The sequence below is a fragment of the Nuphar pumila genome, chromosome 11 (genome assembly GCF_984573655.1).
Source record: "Nuphar pumila chromosome 11, dmNupPumi1.hap1.1, whole genome shotgun sequence".
NCBI lineage: Eukaryota > Viridiplantae > Streptophyta > Magnoliopsida > Nymphaeales > Nymphaeaceae > Nuphar > Nuphar pumila.
In genome coordinates, this window is record NC_143259.1 from 9,830,860 (window position 1) to 9,855,848 (window position 24,989).

The window sequence follows — 24,989 nt, forward strand, 5'->3', positions numbered from 1 at the left end:
TCTCTTCATTTTCCCCTTTTCTCCATCATTTTGGAGGTATTGAACAGCGTGCAGCTGGGAGGACGACAGCCTATCGACCCAGCTATGCCCCGATCGTGTTCGGAGATTCAATTCGTAAAAAAGGTAAGGCAATTATATCCTTATGTGTGTGCTTGGTGCCCTGTAGCACACGTATGTTGCACACCCTTCAAATATATATATGAAAATGCATATATCTAGCCATGTGAATTAGCCATGGTGGATGTGAGATCTAATCGGTCTTCAGCACGACGAATAATGGACTTGAATACTTGACGGTTGGATCTCATGTCATGGAGTGTCGATTGGCCCTTAATAGAGAGATCACAAGCACAACTCGGGTAGTTGGATTATGCTAATAAACATGTATTATATGAAAAAATATATATAATAATAATAAATATATATACACAAAATGCTAGATCTGTGTGTTTGTCGTTATTAGTTTGATTACCAAAGATTGTTGAGAAATGCATAGAGTGCAATTAGCGGCAGCCTACAAACAAAAAAATTAATAGTTGCATATAGATCTTAACTTGACATAAATTTGTTGATGCATATGATTCTTTTTATCCAAGAATGATTATGGTATGGTTGATTAAATTAGATTTCTTTAAAGAAAATAAAGTGTCTCTCTCTCTCTCTCTCTATATATATATATATATATATATATTTGATAGTATTAGTTAGATGTAGGACACTTGAACCTTAGCATCGAAATGACGAACCAGCATGTAGGAGCATGCTGGATACATCTCTACATATGCAATGACCCACCTCGAAAGTAGTTGTTCAATTTCAATAATGGACCATCAAAGCTCACCCACATTGGTAGGCTTTTGATCCAAATTATTGAATTGTTAATGAGAGTTAAATCTTGATATTGATCACATAAATCTGACTTATATATATATATATATATATATATATATATATATATATATATATATATATATATATATATATATATAGTTAGTTAGTTAGTTAGTTAGTTAGTGTGTGTTCAATATCCATACATGCCTTAGATTTTATTTCTCTTTCCAAGTGTGATTCCTATACTTATGAATTCATATCGAAATGTGTGAATCGTTATGAACAGATGATAGAAGTATAGTTGTTTAGGTATGTACTATGCATATTGGACCTGTCAGAGCTTGTGAACGATCTGTATTCTTTTGTCAAATACATAATGGTCTTTATTTGCATCGGATCTTAAGTATAACTAAATCTGAGATGCAGGCGGTCCAGCGGATCATTTTGGGTACGGACTTTTCTATTGACTTGTTTCAAGATCAGAATATGTGATATTTAATGAAAATATGGTTGTCGATTTCAACTTGGGTCATGATACCTTGTCATACATGCATCCAAAGTTAATTGATATATTTCAAAAAAAGAAAAACCTTATTTGTTTGTAAACCTATAGTGTTTAAAAATAAAAAAACTCTTATACAAGTTTTAGTGGACTTGGATTCTTTTTGAATCAGTGTTATCTTCAAAGGCTTAAAAAAATGGATGATCACATATGCGCATATTATGCACTAAAATTTATTTATAATAAGGTATGTGTTTGCTATATATATATATATATATATATATATATATATATATATATATATATATATATATATATTGGGTAGACCGAAGTGGACTATGTGATGGACTGGTCTGCACGGACCAACCCTTTTTTTTTTTGCTAACACTGGGCCACATGGGTTGCACACACACACACACACACACACACACACACACACACATATATATATATATATATATATATATATATATATATATCACTCAATTCAGTCACAAGGTTCTAGTAGAAAAATGGAATAATATATTTGAAATAAAATGCTCATTTCATGTATGGATTGGTTGTATGCTTGGATTCTCAAAAGTGTTGTCGTGCACTCAACCGGGTGGTCGTTACATTTAAAAACCTGGTAAAATGATAAAGAAATGTTTATTTATTATTTTGGTCATTATGTTATCAGAATGAGTGTGTATATGTATGTTTTCACAAATAAAAATAAAAATTTTATCGCATATATAAGAAAATAACGTTATGATATTACTGAGCTTTGAGAAAGAATGAGATATCAATGATGCAAATTGTTTTGCATGTAACAATTGTATATGATTCGCATATGATTGTTATGACTGTATCCAAGGTATGAACCACCTATTGTTAAATGTGTGTTCTTGATAATTGCATAGTTATGAACATTGCAAGGTTAGGAATTAAGCGAAAGCTCAAACTGAGTTTATGGTTCCGCAGAACCCTTGTGGTGCCACATGGGCACTTGTGCAATTTGTATGTGATTTGCATGTGAATGTTATGACCATGTTCAATGTATAGACAACTTGTTAGTAAATGCACATTCTTTCAAATTTTTGCACAATAATAAAAATTTTACAGTCATAATTATGCAAAAAAAAAAATCAAAATTGAACTTCAGGTTTCACAGAACCTTTGTAGTGCCATATAAGTACTTATGAAATATTGTAAGTGAGACATGTCACAGTTGATGCTACATTTGATGCATATATCTGGGTGTGTTTCACCCAAAACAGAGCATGTAGTTGCATGATCAGTGGGTATGATTCATACACCCAAATTCGAAAAGAAAATTTAAAATGGTGCAAGCACAAGTGCTCAGCTCAGATATGAGCTTGTAATTCGAAGAAAAATTACATTGGTGCCGATGGTATACTAGGTTGGTAAGGTGCATACACTTAGATTACCCCAAGTGTTGGTTTGGGGTTTCAATAATCTCTTGTAGTGTTATGACTCGTACTAAGAAATAAACAAAACTTAATATATGCACATATAACCTAAGTTATGAGATTCTGGGTATACCTGAAAGACGGTATATGTTACTAATTTTTATTGAGTTTTTGGTATACCTGAAAGACTGTTTATATTATTAGACTACCCTAAGTTATGAGATTCTCAGTATACCTAAAAGATAGTATATATGACTAGTTTTTCTGGGTTCTGGGTACACTTGCAAAATGGTGTATGTTATCAGATCCATTATCTACCTTGAAAAGGGTAGATGGTACAAACTCTGTAGGACATTTATGTTTTTGTAAGAGCTTGGCATCTCACCCGGTTCCCATTCCTTGAAGTTAGGGGGTCAGGACTACTAATGTGCCCTAGGTGGTAGAACCATGTCTTCTGCACAAGTATTGGGATGCATTCTATTCTAGTTTTTTCATTGGGAAGTATTCTCTTAGTCATGAACTGTCATCTTTGGGTATCCGTACAGCTAATCACTCGGGTTATTTAATGAAAGCATAATAAATCCTTGTGTGGTCACAATCTGCTACGATGTTGAAGGCAGTGCATACCCATAAGGCAAGTTAAAAAGAAAAACGTAAATTGATAACTAGTCAGTTTACTTTTTATGTTTTGAGATGCATACCTTGCTTGATATTGCGATGCGGCAAACCATAAGTTGCTTGCATTGGGTGAATATCATATAACTTAAATGAGTTTTGGTATTTCAGATATTTTGTATGCATATTTGTATACATGATATTTTGCACACTCATATTGATATTATGTTTCTTACTCAGACCAGGTGTACTCTAACAACCTCTAAATTACTATTTTTCAAAATCTTGAAGCAATTACCAGTATTGATGTGGGCAACGTCGTGAGACCATATCTTTCTATTGATATCCTGTGGAACTCTGATTCAAATTATTTTTGAATTTACACGTAATAACTCAAGATAATGTTTTAGTTATTTTGTCTAATGATATAGAAGCTTCGAGCCATCACCTGTAACTCACCCGAGATATTTAACCAAACTTTTATTAAGCAATTCTATAGTGATTTTTGCCTTAATTTTCAGAGCAGGACAATTATTTTTGGTTCATGGCCCTTCTAGTGACCTTGCAAGAGCTTTATAAGTATATAGTAATTGAGTTAATTTTATATTGCTTAAAGAAATTAAATAGTTTTTGTTAAGATTGGGAACCTAGACATATTGCTAGGAACACCATTCGATCTATTTTTTGGTCAAGATAAACTGAGATACTTATTTTATTTATTTTGTTAAATTAAATGGCTTGAAAACTAGGTATAACGATATCAGCGATTTATTGAACAACCTAACTAGGGTTGTGGCATAGCAAATGACCATAATACAAGACTTAGAGAACAACCTCAACAATTATTGCACGGGGATGTCCACAAGGAAAAGTTTGGCGATCAAAGGAGCATATGCAAAAAGGTCTTCAGTGCATCTGCTAAAAAACAGAAGCATAATGGGGGAGACAAGCCACTGCTAGGGCTAAATCAACGATGTCGGAAGTGCCATTGTTTTCATAGGGGACAAGTATGCCCTCGAGACATGGGTGCTTGTTTTTACTGCAACAAGATGGGTCATTTCATTTGTGAGTATCGCATGAAACAAGTCGATATTAGAAATCAGATCGTTGTGGACTCCACGCCAAGATCATGGTTCCTTCAAACTGTAGTGGGGACTCAAAATTTTGATACAAGGGAATGGAGGAGAGATTCGAGGGCCTCCAATAGATCCTCTAATCCCTCATCTGCTGAGTTACCTTGGATCTTCAGTGGTCGCCCAAAATTATAGTCCCTATGCAGTTACATTTGGCAGCAGTCAAACTCAATGAGAAGTAACAATTAATCCAGATGGTTTGAATCACAAAGCCCAGTACCTCACAGGGGCTTTATACACTTGACTAGGTGGGTCAGCTTAAGGCGTTCAAGTTGAAGGACATCATGGGTTTGATACTTTGGGTGTGCATCTTTGCTACAAACTCGAAGCCAACAGGAAAAGAAACTGTTTCAGTAGGTAGGGAGGAAATTCTCATAGAGTTTTATATCACGAATCGGTCCAGTGATGTATTGTGGGTACCACTCAACCCGTGATGTAATAGTCTAAACCATAACAGTGATTTCTCCTCGTCATACAAAAATCACGTCGACAAAACTTGTGCACCATAACGCAAGGAACTACCGAGTACGATGCTTTGGAAGAGCCCACAAGCAAAAGGACTCATGAAAATTAATGTCAACAAGGACGTGAGGACCAAAAAGAAATGGCGCAGCTGCTTCTGATTTTCATTATTACTTTAGTATCAAAATGAGATCATGTGCTCTGTTGCCCTGGGCTTGACGCCTTAAGACTTTTATATATCATCCTATTTTATAATACCAAGTGCATCATCTCTCTCTCTCTCTCTCTCTCTCTATATATATATATATATATATATAATATTTCATTTCTAAATGATGCCATCACACATCATCTTCAACGGCTGGTGCATGTGATCTAATTGATCCTTGGTACGATGAATAATGGACTTGCATACTTGACGGTTGGATCTTAGGTCATGGGGTGTCGATCTTCCCTAAATAGAGAGATCACAGGCACAACTCAGGTAGCCGGATCATGCTAATAGACATGTATCATATGAAAAAATATATAATAATAATAAATATATATGAGCAAAATGCTAGATCTGTGTGTTTGTTGTTATTAGTTTGATTACCAAAGATTGTTGGCATAGAGTGCAATTAAGTACAAAAAAAAAAAGTAGCATATAGATCTTAGCTTGACATAAATTCTTGATGCATATGGTTCTTTTTATCCAAGAATGATTCTGGTATGGTTGATTAAATTAGATTTCTCTAAAGAAATAACGTGTATATATATATATATATATATATATATATATATATTAGATAGTATTAGTTAGATATAGGATACTTGAACCTTAGCATCGAGATGACGAACCAGCATGTAGGAGCATGCTGGACGCATCTCTACATATGCAACAACCCACCTTGAAAGGTATTGTTCAATTTCATCAATGGATCATCAAAACTCACACGCTACATTGGTGGGCATTTGATCCAAATTAATGAATTGTTAATGAGAGTTAAATCTTCATATTGATCACATAAATCTGAGTAATATATATATATATATATATATATATATATATATATATATATTGTGTGTGTGTGTGTTCAACATCCATACATGCCTTAGATTTTATTTCTCCTTCCAAGTATGATTCCTATACTTATGATTTTATATCGGAATGTGTGAACCGTTATGAACAGATGATAGAGGTATAGTTGTTTAGGTATATATTGTGCACATTGGACCTGTCAGAGCTTGTGAATGATCTATGTACTTTGTAAAATACATAAATGGTCTTTATTTGAATCCGATCTTAAGTATAACTATATCTGAGATGCAGGTGGTCCAGCGGATCATTTTGGGTACGGACTTTAATATTAACTTGTTTCAAGATCAGAATATGTGATATTTATTGAAAATCATGGTTGTCGATTTCAACTTGGGTCATGATACCTTGTCATACATGCATCCAAAGATAATTGATATATTTCAAAAAACAAAAACCGATTTGTTTGTAAACCACACTATTTAAAAATCCAAAAAACTCTATACAAGTTTTAGTGGACTTAGATTCTTTTTGAAACAACGTTATCTTCAAAGGCTTAAAAAAATGGATGATCATATATGCACACATTTTGCACTAAAATTTATTTATAATAAGTTATTTGTTTGATATATATATATATATATATATATATATATATATATATATATATATATATATATATATATATATATATATATATATTGGACAGACCGAAGTGGACTATGGGATTGACTAGTCTACACGAACCAACCCTTTTTCCCTGCTAACACCGGGCCACGTGGGTTGGACCAGACTAAACCTAGTCATTCTAATCTATCCAACATGAGCCTGCTCAGTCTGGACATAAGTGCAACTAGGCTCAGCAAGTTCTTCCACAACTTGTTGGACGCAGATGCTGCCGCAGTCTAGTCAATTTATATGTGTGTGAAGTATATATATATATATATATATATATATATATATATATATATATATATATATATATATATATATATATATCACTCAATTTAGTCATATGGTTCTAGTAGAAAAATGGAATAATATATTTGAAATAAAATGTTCATTTCATATATGGATTGGTTACATGCTTGGATTCTCAAAAGTGTTGGCGTGCACTCAACTGGGTGGTCATTACATTTGAAAACCTAGTAAAATAATAAAAGAATGTTTATTTATTACTCGGGCCTTTATGTTATCGACATGAGTGTGCATATGTATGTTTTCGCAAAAATTATATAATTTTTATCGCATATACAAAAAAAGAATGTTATGCCATTATTGAGCTTTGAGAAAGAATGAGATATTAATGATGCAAATTATTTTGCATGTAAATGTTGTATATGATTCGCATATGATTGTCATGATTGTATCCAGGGTATGAACCGCTTGTTAAATGCATGGTCTTAATAATTGCATAGTTATGAACATTGCAAGGTCATGAATTAAGTGGAAGCTGAAACTGAGTTTGCAGTTGCGTAGAACCCTTGTGGTGCCTCATAGGCACTTATGAAATTCATATATGATTTGCATATGAATGTTATGACCATAACCAATGTATGGACGGCTTATAGTAAATGCGCATTCTTATAAATTTTTGCACAATAATGAAAATTTCAGGGTCATAATTACATAAAAAAATCAAGGTTGAGCTTGAGGTTCCGCAGAACCTTTGTGGTGCCATATGAATACTTATGAAATATTGCAAGTGAGACATGTCACAGTTGATGCTATATTTGATGCATATACCTGGGTGTGTTTCACCCAAAAGAGAGCATGTAGTTGCATGATCAATGGGTTATGATACGTACACCCAAATTTGAAAAGAAAATTTAAAATGATGCATGCACAAGTGCTCGGCTCTAATATGAGCATGCAATTTGGAAAAAAAATTATGTTGGTGTCGATGGTGCACTAGATTGGTAAGGTGCATACACTTAGATCACCTCGAGTGTGGGTTTGGGGTTTCGATAATCCCTTGTGGTGCAATGACTCTCACTAAGAAAAAAATAGAACTTAATATGTGCACATATAACCTAAGGTACGAAATTCTGGGTATACTTGAAAGACAATATATGTTGCTAGTTTTTTCTGTATTTTAGGTACACCTGAAAGACAATATATGTTATCAGACTACCCTAAATTATGGGATTCTGGGTAAAATTGAAAGACAGTATATGTTAGTGGTTTTTCTGGGTTTTGGTTATACTTAAAGACGGTGTATGTTACCAGACTCATTGTATACCTTAGAAAGAGTAGATGGTACAAACTTCATAAGATATTTTTGTTCTTGTGAGAACTAGGTGTCTCACCCAGTCCCCAATCCTTAGAGTTAGGGGGGCAGGACTACCAATGTATTTTAGGTGGTAGATTCATGTCTTCTGCAAAAGTTTCAGGATGCATCATATTCTAGTTTTACCATTGAAGAGTATTCTTTCAGTCACGGACCGTCTCCCCTAGGTATCCGTACAACAAGTCACTCGGGTTATTCAATGAAAGCATAACAAACCCCCATGTGGTCTTGGTCTACAACAATGTTGAAGCCTGTGCATACCCACAGGGTAAGTTAGAAAGAAAAACCAAAATTGATTACTAGTTAATTTACTTTTTATGTTTTGAGATACATACCTTGCTTGATATTGCGATTGTTGTAATATGACTATGGTTCAATTATATAATGCACAGTGATGTTTTTGTGTGTCAAACCCAAAGTTGTTTGCATTGAGTGAATATCATATAACTTAAATGAGTTTTGGTATTTTGTATATCATTATTCGAATGTTTTGCACATATACTTGTACACGTGACACTGTGCACACTCATATTGATATTGTGTTTCTTACTTAGACTAAGTGTAGTCTGACCCCCTCTAAATTACTATTTTTCAAGTAGCAAATGAAAAATCATGGAGCAATTGCGAGCAGTGCCATGAGACTATATATTTCTATTGATGTCCTGTGAAACTCTGATTCAAATTATTATTTTTATTATTTATAAATTTACACAACATGTAATAACTTGAGACAATGTTTTAGTTATTTTGTCTAATGGTATTGAAGCTTTTATCAATTGCCATTAACTCGCCCGAGATATTTAACCAAACTTTTAGTAAGCAATTCCGCAATGATTTTTGCCTTAAAAAAAATTCTTGTAAATTTTTGAGTTAAATATTTTGGGGTGTTACAATTATGGTGATAGTTACATCCGACAATACATCTTAAAAATAAGGAACATTGCATCTCAGTTGAAAGACGTGAAGTTTGCTATTTTAGACTCATTTCTAGTCCATTTGATTTTAACCTAATTGCCTATTGAATACAGACCCTTCAAGATATCTTACAACACACATAATGATTAATGGTCTTTTAATGACCTTTTAACCAAGTGTAAAGAAGAGAAAAAAAGATTGGAGAGTGGGAGGGTGCCAAGTGCACATATAGCCTTTCATCAGAAAAACATAAACCGAGGACGAAGAAATGTTTCTTCAAGAAGAAGAAAACCTTTGGGGAGAGTTCAAACTCTCGAGCGAAAGCCAAATTCCAGGCAGGAAGTCTTTCTATAAAGTGTTTCTTCTCTAAGAAGAGGAATATAAGTAGGTGGACTGCCTAAAGCATAAAAATTTGCTCTAGAATAAAGGTAATGAGTCATTCATTTCTCATAAGTGCAATTTAATCCATGTTTCATTACATAGTTGGTGAATTGATTCATGTATCACGGTGCACATTGCTAACTCTTTGCAGGCATTTCTGAACAAAAGGGAACCAATAAAGCATAAAATAAGCATCTTTTAAAAAATTAAGATGTGTTTGTATGTCAAGAACGTTAGGACCTGCAGAGTTGTGTTTGAGTTTGGATTTATTTTGGACTCGGTTGATACGTTTTATATTTCATTCTATAGTCGTAACCTTATTTCTATTTTAAAACTTGATGTGTTTGGTTTTATTTTTAAATTTGAAAACTCCAAGCCTATTATTGTTAAAAAAATTATTCCTTTAGGTTTTGCGTATGTGTGTGATGGTTTATATCTTTTGAAAACCAAATTCCAAATTCAAAAATCTCACTTTGTTGCTTTAGCATTAAAGCTCAGGACACATCTCAAAAGAGAGAATCCAAAGACTTATGAAAGAAGGGATTCTTGGTTCTCTTGATTTCACAAATACTGAACCATATGTTGACTACATAAAGGCTAAGCAGTCTAACACATATAAGAAAGATGACAAATGTAGCAATAAAAAATTGAAGATTGTGCATATGAATGTTTGTGGGTTTCTTTTCTGTGTTACACGGATAAAAAATATTTTGTCACCTTTATAAAGAATTACTGACGATATATATAGCTCTACTTATTATTTGAAAAATCTGAAGTATTTTCAAGTTTTTAAAGACTTCAAGAAAAAAGTAGAAAAAGAGATCGGTGAAGTTATTAAAGTGGTTAGGTTTGATAGAGGTAGCAAATATTATGATTGTTTCATTGAGATGGGACAAAAGGAAAGGTCATTAACGCGATTTATAAAAAAAAAAGGTATTGTAACTCAATACATCATATCTGGCAGTGCTTACCTGAATGGTGTAGTTGAAAAAAGAAACTATATGCTTAAGAAAATGGTTCGAGCAATATTGAATCACTCAAACCTTTCCTTAACCTTGTAGGGTGAAGCTCTTTGGACAATAGTGCACATATTGAACAGGGTTCTTATTAAGGTTGTCCAAAAGACTCCTGATAAGATATGGACTAGTAAAAAACTTTTTTTGTCATATATGCGTATATGAAGATGTTCAACTAACGCTAAATTGTATAACCTATATATAAAAGTCTTTAATCTTATGATGACTAGTGGATCTTTCATTGGTTATCAAAAAAGATTAAAGGGCTTTAGGTTTTATTATGCATCTCATACACCGCAAATAGTGAAAACAAATAAAGCAAGATTTTTTTAAAATAGTTCAATTTAGATAAATGTATCTCAAAGTTTCAAATTTGAGAAAATACAAGATTCAGGTTCCATACCTATAAAGGAAAAATGCCCAATTTTTTTTTATTATTGTTCCTTTAGATAATGCTAGGGAAAGTCCAGTCAATGAATGACAATCCCAAATACAACAAGTTGTTGATGAGGATATACAATAACAACAGGAGGCAGAGGTTCATTTTAAACTACTTATAGCACCTGTATGGAGGTCTATGGGGACCAAAAAATATGTTATCCATCTATGCTATGTGGTGTATCTGCAAGAGCCTAATGATTTCATAGACATTAATGATGATCTCCTTACTTTTGCAGAAGCCATTGAAAGTGAAAGATCGATACATTGAATCAATGTCATAAAAGAAGAGCTTGACTCTATGGCAAAAAACTAAGTATGAGATCTTGTGTCTCGATCTAATAGAGTAAGACATGTTGATTGTAAGTGGGTCTTTAAGACTATGACAAACTCCAAAGGGCGAGTGGAGAGGTACAAGGCTAGGCTCATTGCAAAGAATTTCACATAGATGGAGGGGCATTGATTATAATGAGAATTTTTTTCTTATCTCAACTAAGAAATTGTTGAGGATAATCATATTCCTCATAGCTCATTTTGATTTAGAGTTACATGAAATGAATATAAAAACAGTTTTCCTGGATGGGGATTTAGAAGAGGAGGCTTATATGCCACAATCTTTTGATTTCAATAATCAATCTATGAACTTAAATAAGTCTTCTGTCAGTGGTATAAAACGTTCAATTAGGTGATTTTGAACTTTGGATTCACTAAAAATATTGTTGATCAGTGCATATACCTTAAGGCTAGTGGGCTAAGTTCATAATTCTAATTTTATATGTTGATGATATTATTCTTGCAACTAATGAGTTAAGTATGCTATATGAGACAAAAAAATTCTTTTCACTCATTTTGACATGGATATAGGCGAGGCCTCATATGTTCTTGAAATTTAGATCCGTCATAATAGAACTAAGAGTGTCTTTGGTCTTTCTCCAAAATCCTATATCCTTAAAGTTCTTAAAAGATATGGGATGAAGAATTGTTCTCCTGGATCGACACTCATAGTGAAAGGGGATAAATTTAGCCTAAAGGATTGTCCTCAAGCTGATAATGAAAAGACTCATATGGCAATTGTCTCATATGCTTTAGTGGCAGGGAGCTTGCAGTACACACAGACCTGTACATGACCAAATGTCATATTTGTTGTGAAAATGCTTGGTAGATATCAGTCTATTCTAGGCATTGTGCACTAGAAGATAGTGAAGAAATTCATACGTTATTTACAAAAAAATGAAAGATTATATGTTGACCTACAGAAAGATTGACCACCTAGAGGTCATTGGACACTCTAATACGGAATTAAGAAGATGTTTCGACAGTCAAAATTCCATTATTGAATATATCTTTCTATTGGTAGGGGGTGTCATTTTATGGAGAAGCAGAAAGCAGTCTACAACTGTTGCTAATACTATGGAAGTGGAATTCATTGCTCTATACGAGACTTCATCTTAAGCCATTTGGATAAGAAACTTCATTTTGGGTCTTGAGATTGTGAACTCTTTTGAGAGATCATTAAAGATCTTTTGTAATAATGAAGTTGTTGTATCCTTCTCTAATAATAACGAGAGCCCAACCTCGTGTCAACACATAAAGTTAAAGTATATTATTGTTAAAGAAATGACTGAAAATTATTTAGTGTGTATTGATACAATCGATACAAAGAAAATGACTGCAAATCTCCATACTAAAGGGTTAGCACCGAGATTATATTCCTAACATATAAAGAGGATGAGTTTGTTTGATTCTTTCTGATATATGACAACACATTATAGTTATATATGATCACATTTGTAAAGCTAAATTGATTCTTTATGGTTTTATATATTGTTGATTCTACATAAATGATATTTCATTTGGGTAGAGAGAATAGTATAATAACAATATTAAAGAACCAATAGAATGGGTTAGGGATCAACATATTCATAAAGGTAATCTTAACATGTTAAAACACTGAAAATGAATTATATTGTAGTGCATGAAAATATGACATTTCATACAGAAGTGTTCATCTCCATGACTCATGATTCATTCTTGTGATACCGGATAGCATTTGAACCCACATGAAAATTAAATCGAGATAACAGCAAAGAACCTCGATTATGTGTATTTTCATGTTAATGGGTCAAGTGAGAGAATATTGGATATTGGATCGGGTCCAACCTTGAGTAACTCGATTTGACACAAGGTACACTTAATGAAGGGTATTAGTAGGGAGGGGGGTTAAGTGAATGTAAAGGGTTCAAATACATGAATGTCATGCATGTCACCCCCAACTCTCCTCCTACTATAAATTGAGATATGGTTGCTTAATGAGTACAACTAAGGTGCTCTCTTTCTCTCATTTGGGTTCAAGGTCTTGCTCACCATCGACTTGACGTCCTATGCTCATTGTGAGCATCAATAGGTTGAGGAGAATGCTGAACACTCGCATCAACACTCCTTTCGGTCATTTTCACCATGACGGCTACTGGTATGTGTTTTTTATTTTACATTCCAGTTAACGCCAACAATGTATCACAAGCGACGACATGAACAATCAGGATGCATTTATGTCCGACTGAGTGAAGACAGTTGCGAAAACATAGGCCATCACCAGTAATCTCTATGACAACAAAGATATATAGCTCATGGTGTGAAACTTTTAATACCTCGGTTCTCTTTCATACTCATCAGATTGAGCATCTTTGGCCGAACTCTCACAAATTGGGCTAAAAGATTGGTAGTTATAACAAAAAATGGAGATCTTAGATTTGAGATTGAATCATGGCCCTAGAGTTTTTTTTTGTCCTAATGTCTGCTATTAGCAAAGAGAGAGAGAGAGAGAGAGAGAGAGAGAGAGATTTCTTTATGATCCATGAACCTAAAGTCAAATCTCCGTCGTAGTACTTCAGAGCGGGCTTGAGGACGCCAATTAATTCCCCCTTACCAAAAAAAACTTTCAGGTTTTTTGTGAGGCCCATATGTGCCATTAAACAAGTGATTTTATCCACCGTTTCATTTGCCATTTTGGCAAGCGAACATCCCCAAGAAGGAAAGAAAAAGAGTGGCGTGAAGGACCAAAGCAACTTTACTTTTTCAGATAAGTTTTTCCGTTTGGTAAACTTATTTGTAAAGAAATCGGCCGGTTCGGCAGGGACATGGCCAAGAGATCGGCTCACTCAAGGGAGAAATCTCACACGTTATGAAAAAACTACTCTCACGCACACACTAAACACGAAAGTTTTTACGTGGTTTGATCTGAACGATCTACGTCCACGATACCTCTATCTATCACACATTAAACATGAGATATAGAGGTCTTCTGTTTATAGAGAGGCTTACACATTTGGATCAGCCTCTTCCCTTGAGGAAACAGATTTACATGAGGAATCTCTCTTGTTTACAAATTCATAAACATAAAGAGCTGGAGTCTCACAATCTGGGATAGACATGTTATCTTTGGTTTTCAACTTGGAGCTGCTACATTGACTCATTGGACCTTGTTAGAGACGCAGAGTGCAGCTTGGATCCGGATCACGGTCTATATCTGGTTCACGTGTCTTCACAATTTGAAGTATCAAACGCACCTTCACTGTAGAAGGATAAAGATGAGGGCATAATAAAAATTCAATTAGATTAAGGCCGAACTTCACATTGTATGCACCAGCACGGGTTGCTTGAGAATCATCATCTCAAAAGTTCTCCAAATGGATGGAGGTGTCATCTCAAAAAATGTTGAGATGAATGGCTTGCTGCGGCACTGCATAAAAAATGACCTCCAATAAGTGTTTTGTATATTGCTTATTCATTGTTTGCTAATTGCATAGGGCCATGTGGTAAGCCTAGGTTAGAATCCCTAAGCCACATGGGGCTTAAGAGATATCTAGTAGGGATCTTTCTAACCCTTGCTTGCCTTTAAAAAAAAAACTTGTTATAAATAGAAGGCCCTCGTTCATTCTTTGTTAGATGTCGTAGATGAAGAACGGAAAAAGGGGAACGGCTAATTATGAGTCAAAAAAAGCTCTCTCTCTCTCTCTCTATATATATATATATATATATATATATATATATATATATATATATATATATAGTAATGGGCAGTAAAATGATACGTGCTAAATGAGTCTTTTAAGATTTTTTTTGTTTTATTTTTTAAAATGTGACGTGATTTATGTACTTGATTTTACAGGGATCAGCTCTTGAAGTATTCAATTCTGAAAAATGGGTGGGTTTTTATAAGGTTCGAAAAATCAACCGTCAGAATCTTTGTAAATATTTCAGGCTTCAAATATCATTTTTTATTAAAAAGCATGATTTAGGTGTGGATTTCTAGTATTATAGTGTAGGAACTGCAAAAAGAACACCCGAAGGGCATAAAAACTCATTTAGCATGTATCAATTTTTGCACATACCTCTCTCTCTCTCTCTCTCTCTCTCTCTCTCTCTCTCTATATATATATATATATATATATATATATATATATATGAGTAGTAATGCACTGGTTCCGCCCCTTCAAAATCATAATTTTTTTGATACTTTTTCACATCTAACACCATGAATCTGATTTATAGGTTTTGTTTAGTGGGAACCAACTTTTGGATCACCGGAATCTAACATGTATACAGGTTTTTCTGGTGATGCAAAACCAATGGCTATGGAAGCATCAATTTTTTTGGCTCATAAAAATACATTTTTTCGTCAAAAAAATATAATTCAAGAGTTGATTCCCACTAAAACGAGCTTGCTAAACACATCTAACGGTTCAGATCTATCATAAAACACTTCAAACTAAGGGGCAGAATGCAAAAATGAAGCCTAATATGTTCAGCTCTCTCTCTCTCTCTCTCTCTCTCTCTCTATATATATATATATATATATATATATATATATATATATATATATATATTCTGGCAATCCAAAACCCATTAGGCATCATTTCTCGTTCTGCCGTGTTCTGCCCTATAGGTTTTAAGTGTTTTATGATAGATCTTAACTTGTAGATGTGTTTAACATGATCGATTTAGAGAGAATCGACACTTGCATCATATTTTTTCAACGAAAATTAATGTTTTTATGAGCCAAATAAAACTGATATCTTCATAGCCATTGATTTTGGATCACCGAAAAAACCTGTATACATATCAGATTCTGGCAATCCAAATGCTGGTTTCCACTAAACAAAACCTATAGATCACATCTATAATGTTAGACTTGCAAAAAAACACTTAAAACTACAGTTTTTTAAAGAACCTAACGAAAAAGAAGCCTAAGAAAAATATATATATATATATGTGTGTAAGAGAGAGAGAGAGAGAGAGAGAGAGAACTCATTTCTTGTTCTGCCCCATTCTGACCTATAGGTTTTAAGTGTTTTATGATAGATTTGAACTGATAGATGTGTTTAGCATGGTCGATTTAGTGGGAATAAGGTCCTGGATCATGTTTTTTTTAGGAAAATACATGTTTTTATGAGCTGAAAAAAACTAGTACCTTAATAGCCATTGATTTTAGATCACCAGAAAAACCTGTGTACAGGTCGGATTCTAGCAATCCAAAAGCTGGTTCTCACTAAAAAAACCTATAGATCACATCTACGACGTAGGAAAAAATACTTAAAACTACAATTTTTGAAGGAGCCCAACATGACCTAAGGAACACATTACTCTCTCTCTCTCTCTCTCTCTCAATATATATATATATATATATATATATATATATATATATATATATATATATATATATATATATATATATATAATAGACCCGATAGGCTGAGCTTAATTAACTGGGTTAGGCCTGAGCTTTATCCCAGCCTGATTGTAACCTAGTCAGGTTGAGCTTGAACTGTTATCAGGTCCTAATCGAGCTGGCCCAGTCCGATGTCCACTCCCTAGCTACACCTATTTCACTTCCAGTACATTTACCTTAAATAATACTACTGCAATTAGCCATACCCACTTCATACGAGGCTGAGAAGGGGCTGGCCTACGTATTGTGTGTCAGGGCCTCATTGATCTAGTTTTGAAGCACAGGTTGCATGGGTCTTAGTCAGACCAGGCCTCGCTTTAGGCCTAGTAGGCTTAAAAGACTCAGCATACCTGACCTTGCCTCCCTTGATGCCCACATCTAACTAGGTTCATTCTTGAGGCATTGGTTAACATGAGAATGAGAGTTTGAGCCACTAAGAAATCTAGCTGCTCCACCATGAAATAGAATTAGTGTGATAGGATCGTTAATAGTTGATGTCAATACAGGATATAGGCTTAGCATAAATTCACATACCTAACAATCAAACAATTAGACCCAAGGGATTTGGCTTAGTGGGATGGGGGGCTAGACCGTTTGACGGACAGTCTTGGTTCGAATTCCATAGGCGTCACTTTCCTCAATAAGCCGAAACTTAGCAACTTCTTGGGGTCAATGGACCATGAATCTACTTCGTCTTCATAATGAATGAGAGGTCTAAAAACTATCTAAAAATCAGATTTGAGAAAGCTTTTTTTTTATATTCGCATGGAGAAACCACCCCCAGGATTACGTCGGCCAGCTTACCCCTTGCCCCAAGGGATCGTCACAGTTCGGCTTGCGCAAAAGGTGATGACACTAATAATAATTGAACCTAGACCACCAGCCTAGCGACCTAAGCCCATCCCACTAAACCAAACCCCTTTGGGGGCTTTGAGAAAGCTTCAACAGAATTGTTCATCTTTTAAATGTGATGTTCATAAAGAAAAGTGAATCACATTTAAGCTTCATGACTTATGATTTGCCCATGAGAGCTTTGCTCATTTGTTAGGGGCGACTTGTGAACATCAAACATCATCAAGTTAAGAAGATGTCATGATTTTGAAACCTATGGGTGTGCATCTCCTGTTGCAATGGGAACTCGAGGTTTTTACACCAATGAGATTTCAAATAAGTGAGTGGTTTTTTCCGTTTGTCAAAAAAAAAAAATGAAACGGCTCATGATTTACATGGTTACTCAAAAACACATGCACTCACCGTGTATGAGCCGTACAGCCCAGAAAGAGATTTAACCTGAATGGCTAACCGACCATGCACTCACCGTGTATGAGCTTTTGCATGCAATGAATGGTTAACTGATCGTTCACCAAGCACATGTCAGATCATATTGTATATAACCTTATATCCAATCTCCACGCACATCATACTTAAGTTAGATATGAGTTGGTCTAGTGATATGTGCAACGGGAATTGAATATAACCGATGATTTATTATATACTTGTACATATACTATATGACCCGATTTGCTCACCATTTTTTTTTATTTATAACCCGAAGAAACCACAGGTCGGCATGAAGACCTGGTTGCACTTGCTCAGCCTTTCATACTTACGGTCATCGTGCTAGCAGCGTAAAACTCCAAGGCTAGGACCCCTGCCCCCAAGGCATATGCTAAGAATTGGCTTGCGTAGAGGGGGGTGACACCCACAAGAATCGTACCTTGACTGCCCATCTAACAGCCAAGGCCCCACCCCACTACCCCACGGGCCCAACCCCCCCCCCCCCCTTGGGGCATTTGCTCCACCGTTTACTCTGATCATTAAGACTGATCACCTTAATGAATGGTTAAATTCATGATCTATTTGTTTCATTCTCGTGGAAAGGATAGGCTTTTCATTAAAAAAAAAAAGATAAGTTTTTAAAATATCCTGTCAGTTCTACCTTCCCATGAGAATGCTTTCATACAAGCGAAACACGATAGAATTTGCACATGAAAAGCAGTAGGTGGTGGGAAAACATGGACCTACTTGCACCCTGCAGAGTACTTTTGCACCATGATGATTTGATGTTTGTTTGTTTAGGTGAGGGCGCGTGAGAAGTGAGAAAGAGATGGAAAGGAATGCTGGCTCGGTAATTTTCTATAAAATTTGCATTAAACATACTGTGGAATCAGTCTGCTGTTCAGGATAACAACACCTTCCATTCATCGACTACTCTGGAATCAAGCCAACTGGAGCCCCCCCATCTTTGGCTGCTAGTGAAAATGTGGGGGGCGATGACACCCTAAATTGTGGAGCTTTAGCTCTTGCAAATCCATTATTGGCGTACGTTTTGCATTTACTGTAAGCTTTGGCTATGCTTGAAAGTTCACGTTCTTGGGAAGTGGGAACGCTGGTCGCGATTTCTACACTGCACGGGTTGATCATCAATTTCTGTGACGGGACACCTAAGGAAATGGTTTGGAACAATGTTGTCAGTATCGGCCGATAAGTAACAGCAGAAACTCTATACGTTCACCCCTGAATCGGATATTTTTTAATAAATGTAAAAAAAATACTCACATGTCACGGTCTGATTGACACCTAATGTTTTTTAATTGTTTTTTACCCTATTCAGAATGATTCACTTGAGTATCAGTATCAGCCGATTCACTTGGTCAAACGATACAGGGACGATACCGATTCTGACAACATTGGTTTAGAATGCTTAGGTCTTTGTGTGACCGGAGACATGTTGAAGTTGAGCCCTCCCATGTGGGTTAGACCTGCAGGAGATGAACCATGTCACTGTTCACACCAAACTTTTGTTTTTGGCGATTTCTAATCCAAAGAAAATAACCAAAAATATGTCTGAGATATGTTTATGATATTAAATTTTTGGAGAAAAAAGCAAGTCATTTTACATCTAGCCTAGTGGACTGCGACTTTCAGGTAACTGCACAGCAGATTTTGAGCAGCAGTCAACACCAAAGAGTAGCTTGTAAGACCCAGCAAACTCAGATTTTGAACTGCCAAGCTGAGTCAATGAAAGCACTGAACCACATCATCATCACAACCATCCGCCTAATAACTCCAATCGTACTACCATTATTTCTTGTGTGTTATTCTTTTGGTTCTCCCCACCAACACAGTATCCCCAGTGGCACATGCAAACCATTGGCTAAAGTAGCCCCTGCCCCTAATGTTTGACTCGCAGTGCCAATTGGCACTACCTCTTCAAACCAGTGGGGGGCTCAATTGGATTATTGTCTTTTGAGCTAGGAAGCTTACAATTGATTTAGTGATAAAAAATAAGAAACGGACTCTAAAGAGGCCGAGTAGCCTTCTTTTTTTCCTTATCCAGCCAATCTCAAATACAGAATCAAAAGCCAGGACGGTGAGTGAGAACCATCTGTTGATAAGTACTGATAACCAATAGGAAGATCAAGCCAAATAAGACCTTCTTGCGTGAAAGGAAGGGCTGAACTCTGTCATCCATCGTTTGGAGGCTATGAGAGAATAAATAGTCTTTTTTCTAAGTCAATTACCATTTGAGAAAACCCAACTAAGGCAGCAGCAGCCATGGCAAGATAAAAAACAAAACCAGCCTTCTTCCTCCTCGTGATTCTGTGCCTTGTGGTGCCACCAAAGGTAGCAGCAGAGAGTGAAGCAGAAGCACTCCTCAAGTGGAAAGCCAGCCTTAGAGCAACTTTAGACTCATGGTCTTCGCTCAATTCTAGCAATGGACATTGTAACTGGACTGGGATCTTCTGCAACAATGAAGGAAGCATCGCAGAGATAAACCTTCAGGGCGCGAGCCTTCGAGGTACGCTTGACTCACTTGACTTTTTCTCCCTCCCCAACCTTGAAATTCTGATTCTCAGTAGTGACAATCTCTATGGGAAGATCCCTGCTCAAGTTGGCAGTCTGTCCAAGCTCACCTTCCTTGATCTGTCCATGAATCAGTTTACAGGTAGTCTACCACCTTCTTTGGCCAATCTTACTGAGATCTCCGTGCTCAGAATAAGTGACAACATTATAACAGGCGAATTGGCACAGGAATTCTTCACAAACTGGAGGAAGCTCAAGGAGCTTGCACTCCAAAATAACAGCTTCACAGGGGAGATCCCTCATGACTTTGGGAAGGTAGCTGAACTTCAATTCTTGAATCTCTCAGAAAATGGATTCACTGGCTCGATCCCGCAAGAGCTCGGGAATCTGACTAATCTGCTTGAGTTACGCCTGTATAGTAATCAGCTCTCTGGTACATTGCCTTCCACACTAGGAGGCTTGGCAAGGCTATCTGCAATGGTAATTTGGGGAAACCAAATCACTGGAGAAATCCCTCCTGAGATAGGAAACCTGCCGAACTTGACCTTGATTGATTTATCTGTGAACCTTCTCACAGGCTTCATCCCCTCCACAGTAGGAAACATGACAAGACTCAGCACACTTGACCTATCACAGAATCAGCTTTCTGGTTCAATTCCTTCAGTGATTGGAAAGGTCAAAAGTCTCAACACATTGTCTCTCTCCATCAACTTCCTCACAGGATCAATTCCTTCTTCCATAGGAGACCTTCACAGCCTTGAACAATTGGGCCTCTATGGAAATAACCTGAGTGGACAGATCCCGTCGGAAATAGGAAAGCTAATGAATTTAACAGTGCTAGCATTGCACAAGAACTCCCTCACTGGTCTAATCCCAGCTAGCATTGGAAACCTGCACAAACTTACTGTTCTAGCGCTCGCGTCTAATCGATTTTCTGGTCCTATTCCCCATGAAATAGGGAACTTGAAAGCTCTCTCAATGCTAGCTCTCTTTCTCAATAATCTCTTAGGTCCAGTTCCTTCCTCTGTAATGAATCTGACTAACCTTGCATTCCTGCTGCTCCAACAAAACCAGCTATCTGGTCCAATCCCTTTGGAAATTGGGAATCTTATAAATCTCAAAAATCTGTCCTTGTTCACCAACCAATTCAGTGGAGTGATCCCATCAAGTTTGTGGAACGTGACTCAACTTACTAACTTGCAGCTTGATGAGAACCAGATTTCTGGTTTCATTTCCCCAGAGATAGGAAATTTGATAAACCTGGACACACTAAATCTGGGTAACAACAGTCTCTCTGGCTCTATACCATTAACTATTGGGAACCTGACTAGACTAACAGGACTTCTTCTCCATATAAACCAACTCTCTGGCCCCATACCAAACCAGCTAGGGAAGCTAGCCAAGCTGTCCATACTACAATTAAGGAAAAACTATCTGACAGGAGAAATACCTCCAGTTATATCAAACCTCACTGAGCTCGTCTTCTTGGAAGTTTCTGACAATAGGCTTGTTGGTCACATTCCTCCTGAAATTTGTAGTATGGCTAAACTAGAAAGATTGAACTTCCCTATAAACAATCTCTCAGGCTTCATCCCTCCAAGTCTAGGAAATGTCACAAGCCTTCAAATCCTCTACCTCTTCGAAAATAGACTTTCAGGATCGATACCACCGGAATTAGGGAAATTGGTGAATCTGACAAATCTGAGTCTCATGAATAATGGCCTCACTGGTGCAATTCCTCATACCTTAGGAAAACTGAAGTTTCTCCAAGCGCTTTCTCTTTCCAACAATCAACTCTCTGGCCATGTCCCTATGGAAATAGAAAACTTGACAAGCCTTAACATGTTGCAGCTGGGGAATAATAATTTATCTGGGTCCATACCATCACAGATCTGCAAAGGCGGGTTACTCGGTTTCTTCACTGCTTACAGGAACCAGTTCACTGGTCCAGTACCAGAAAGCTTGAGAAGCTGTAGAAGCTTATATGTTGCAATCTTGAACACAAACGAGCTGACAGGAAATATATCAGAAGCTTTTGGAGTGACCCCAAACCTGCAAGGGATGGATCTGAGTCGCAACAAACTTACCGGAGAGCTCTTGCTGAATTGGACAGAATGCTGCACCAACCTTAACTATTTGCATATTTTTGACAACCAGATAACTGGTCAAATTCCTTCATCAATCGGTCATGCGACACAGCTGCAAGACCTAATACTATCTGCAAATTATCTGTCCGGAGAGATCCCGGCAGAAATAGGGGAACTCAAAGCATTGTTCAAGTTAAATCTGAGAAAAAATGCACTAACTGGTGCAATACCACAAGAAATTGGGAAATTGGTAAATCTGAAAACACTTGATTTGTCAGAGAACAATCTTAGTGAGCAAATACCAGAACAACTTGGGGGTTGCACGAGCTTGCAGTTCCTGCATCTGAGCAAGAATAACTTGAATGGAACCATCCCTTCTCAGATAGGCAATTTGGTATCACTGCAAATTGTACTGGATCTCAGCTGGAACTCTCTCACAGGCACTATACCTTCCCAACTTGGAAAGCTAATATCCTTGGAAAATCTCAACCTCTCTCACAACAAGCTATCAGGCAGAGTTCCGCCGAATTTGGAAACAATGCTGAGTCTGGGATCTGTCAATTTATCATATAACGATCTCGAGGGTCCTCTTCCAAACAGCAAAGCCTTTCTGCAAGCTCCACAGGATGCATTGGTGGGGAACCCTGGTTTATGTGGTGATAGACCAGGCTTGCACCCTTGTAATTCCTCAGATGGCCGCAGGAGAGTTGACCGGAAGGCAGTAATAATAACAAGTGCTCTTCTAGGCACAGGGTTTCTTTTATCTGCCATTTTGGCAGGCGGTTTCATCTTCTATCGAAGAGTAACGGATTCTGACAATGAAACAAAGGTTGAAGAAACTGCACTTTGCAGAAATTTGTTTTCGATATGGAATTTCGACGGGAAGCTAGTCTATGAAGATATCATCACTGCTACAGAGAACTTCAATGAAAAGTACTGCATAGGCAGAGGAGGATATGGTAGTGTTTACAAAGCAGAGTTACCTACTGGCCAAATTGTGGCTGTCAAGAAGCTTTCCCAAGCAGAAGAAGATGCATTAACTGATCAACAGAGCTTCATCAATGAGATCCGCGCTTTGACAGAAATTCGGCACCGAAACATCGTAAAGCTCTATGGATTCTGCTCACACACTCAATGCATGTTCTCGGTGTATGAATACATGGAAAGAGGAAGCTTAGCAGACATGCTGAAAAGCGAAGAAGGTGCTACTTTACTGGACTGGGCACGCAGAGTGAACGCCATAAAAGGCGTCGCCCGCGCTTTGGCCTACATGCACCACGGTCACGAAACACCAATAGTTCATCGCGATATCTCCAGCAACAACATTCTGCTCGATTCAGATTTTGAAGCTTGTGTTTCCGACTTCGGAACCGCAAGATTTCTGAGGCGGGACTCATCCAACAGGACTGTGCCTGCAGGAACTTTTGGCTACATAGCACCAGGTAAAAACAGATGCAACACTAAACCATGAAATGGGCTGGTAACAAATATCAGCTATACTGAATTGCTCACTTAACTCATTATCTGGGGATGACCATTTCCTTGCAGAACTTGCCTACACCATGCAAGTGACTGAGAAATGCGATGTGTACAGCTACGGAGTGCTGGCTCTTGAAGTAGTGACGGGAGCCCATCCGGGAGAACTCATCTCATCCTTATCAACTAAACAGGGCTCAAGTTCACTACTGAAGGACGTGCTGGACCACCGGCTTCCTGCGCCAACGAATAGCATTGGAATGGATATCGTTTTGGTCGTGCGATCTGCACTCATGTGCATACGCACCGATCCAGAGTCGAGACCCACAATGGAGGACGTTGGCCACTGGTTATATGTTCGACGTCCAGCTTCCCTGCCCGTGCGTTTCGATACAATCACCTTCAACTTTCTGGTCGACGAAAGTTTTGTCGTCGATCTGTAATTTGAAAAATAGGCTGGGTAGCAGGTGGTGTGTAAAGGAGTTCGGGTCAGGTGATTTCTCAAAACACAAATTTTTTGTGTTTTGAAATCACCACAGTCCATGACTTTCATCACTGCTCTCACAGGTGTCTTGAAGTCTTGAATATATATATATATATATATATATATATATATATATATATATATATATATATATATATATATATATATATGTGGGGTAGGTACTCGATGTAATTTTATTTTCCTTTCTCCATTCTCATTACAAGACCAGCTTGAGCAATAGAGGTCTTTTGAGGATTCATTGCAAATTACTCTTCTTCTGCCTTTCATTGTTCATATTGCACACAAAGAGAGCGGGTGAAAATGAGGTATAGGTATGTGAATTTTTTCCTTTCCCTTCTAGGCTTTTCTCTACCCATTTTCAAATACGATAAGG

The 24,989-nt window shown here is 36.7% G+C and overlaps 1 protein-coding gene across 1 annotated transcript; it reads left to right on the plus strand.

Annotated features, from left to right (window-relative positions):
* Positions 1–17,506: 17,506 nt before the first annotated feature.
* On the plus strand, positions 17,507–24,554 carry LOC149821894 (uncharacterized). The gene is made up of 3 exons (XM_089980191.1): positions 17,507–17,587; positions 20,369–24,077; positions 24,184–24,554. The coding sequence occupies exons 1-3, from the start codon at positions 17,507–17,509 to the stop codon at positions 24,552–24,554; spliced, it is 4,161 nt and encodes a 1,386-aa protein (XP_089836317.1).
* The last annotated feature ends 435 nt before the right edge of the window (positions 24,555–24,989 follow it).

Coding starts and splice junctions, on each gene's coding strand:
- LOC149821894 (XM_089980191.1), top strand. CDS start 17,507: ATGGAGAAACCACCCCCAGGATTACGTCGGCCAGCTTACCCCTTGCCC. Junction 17,588..20,368: donor CAGTTCGGCTTGCGCAAAAG/GTGATGACACTA, acceptor GTGCCACCAAAG/GTAGCAGCAGAGAGTGAAGC. Junction 24,078..24,183: donor TTTTGGCTACATAGCACCAG/GTAAAAACAGAT, acceptor ATTTCCTTGCAG/AACTTGCCTACACCATGCAA.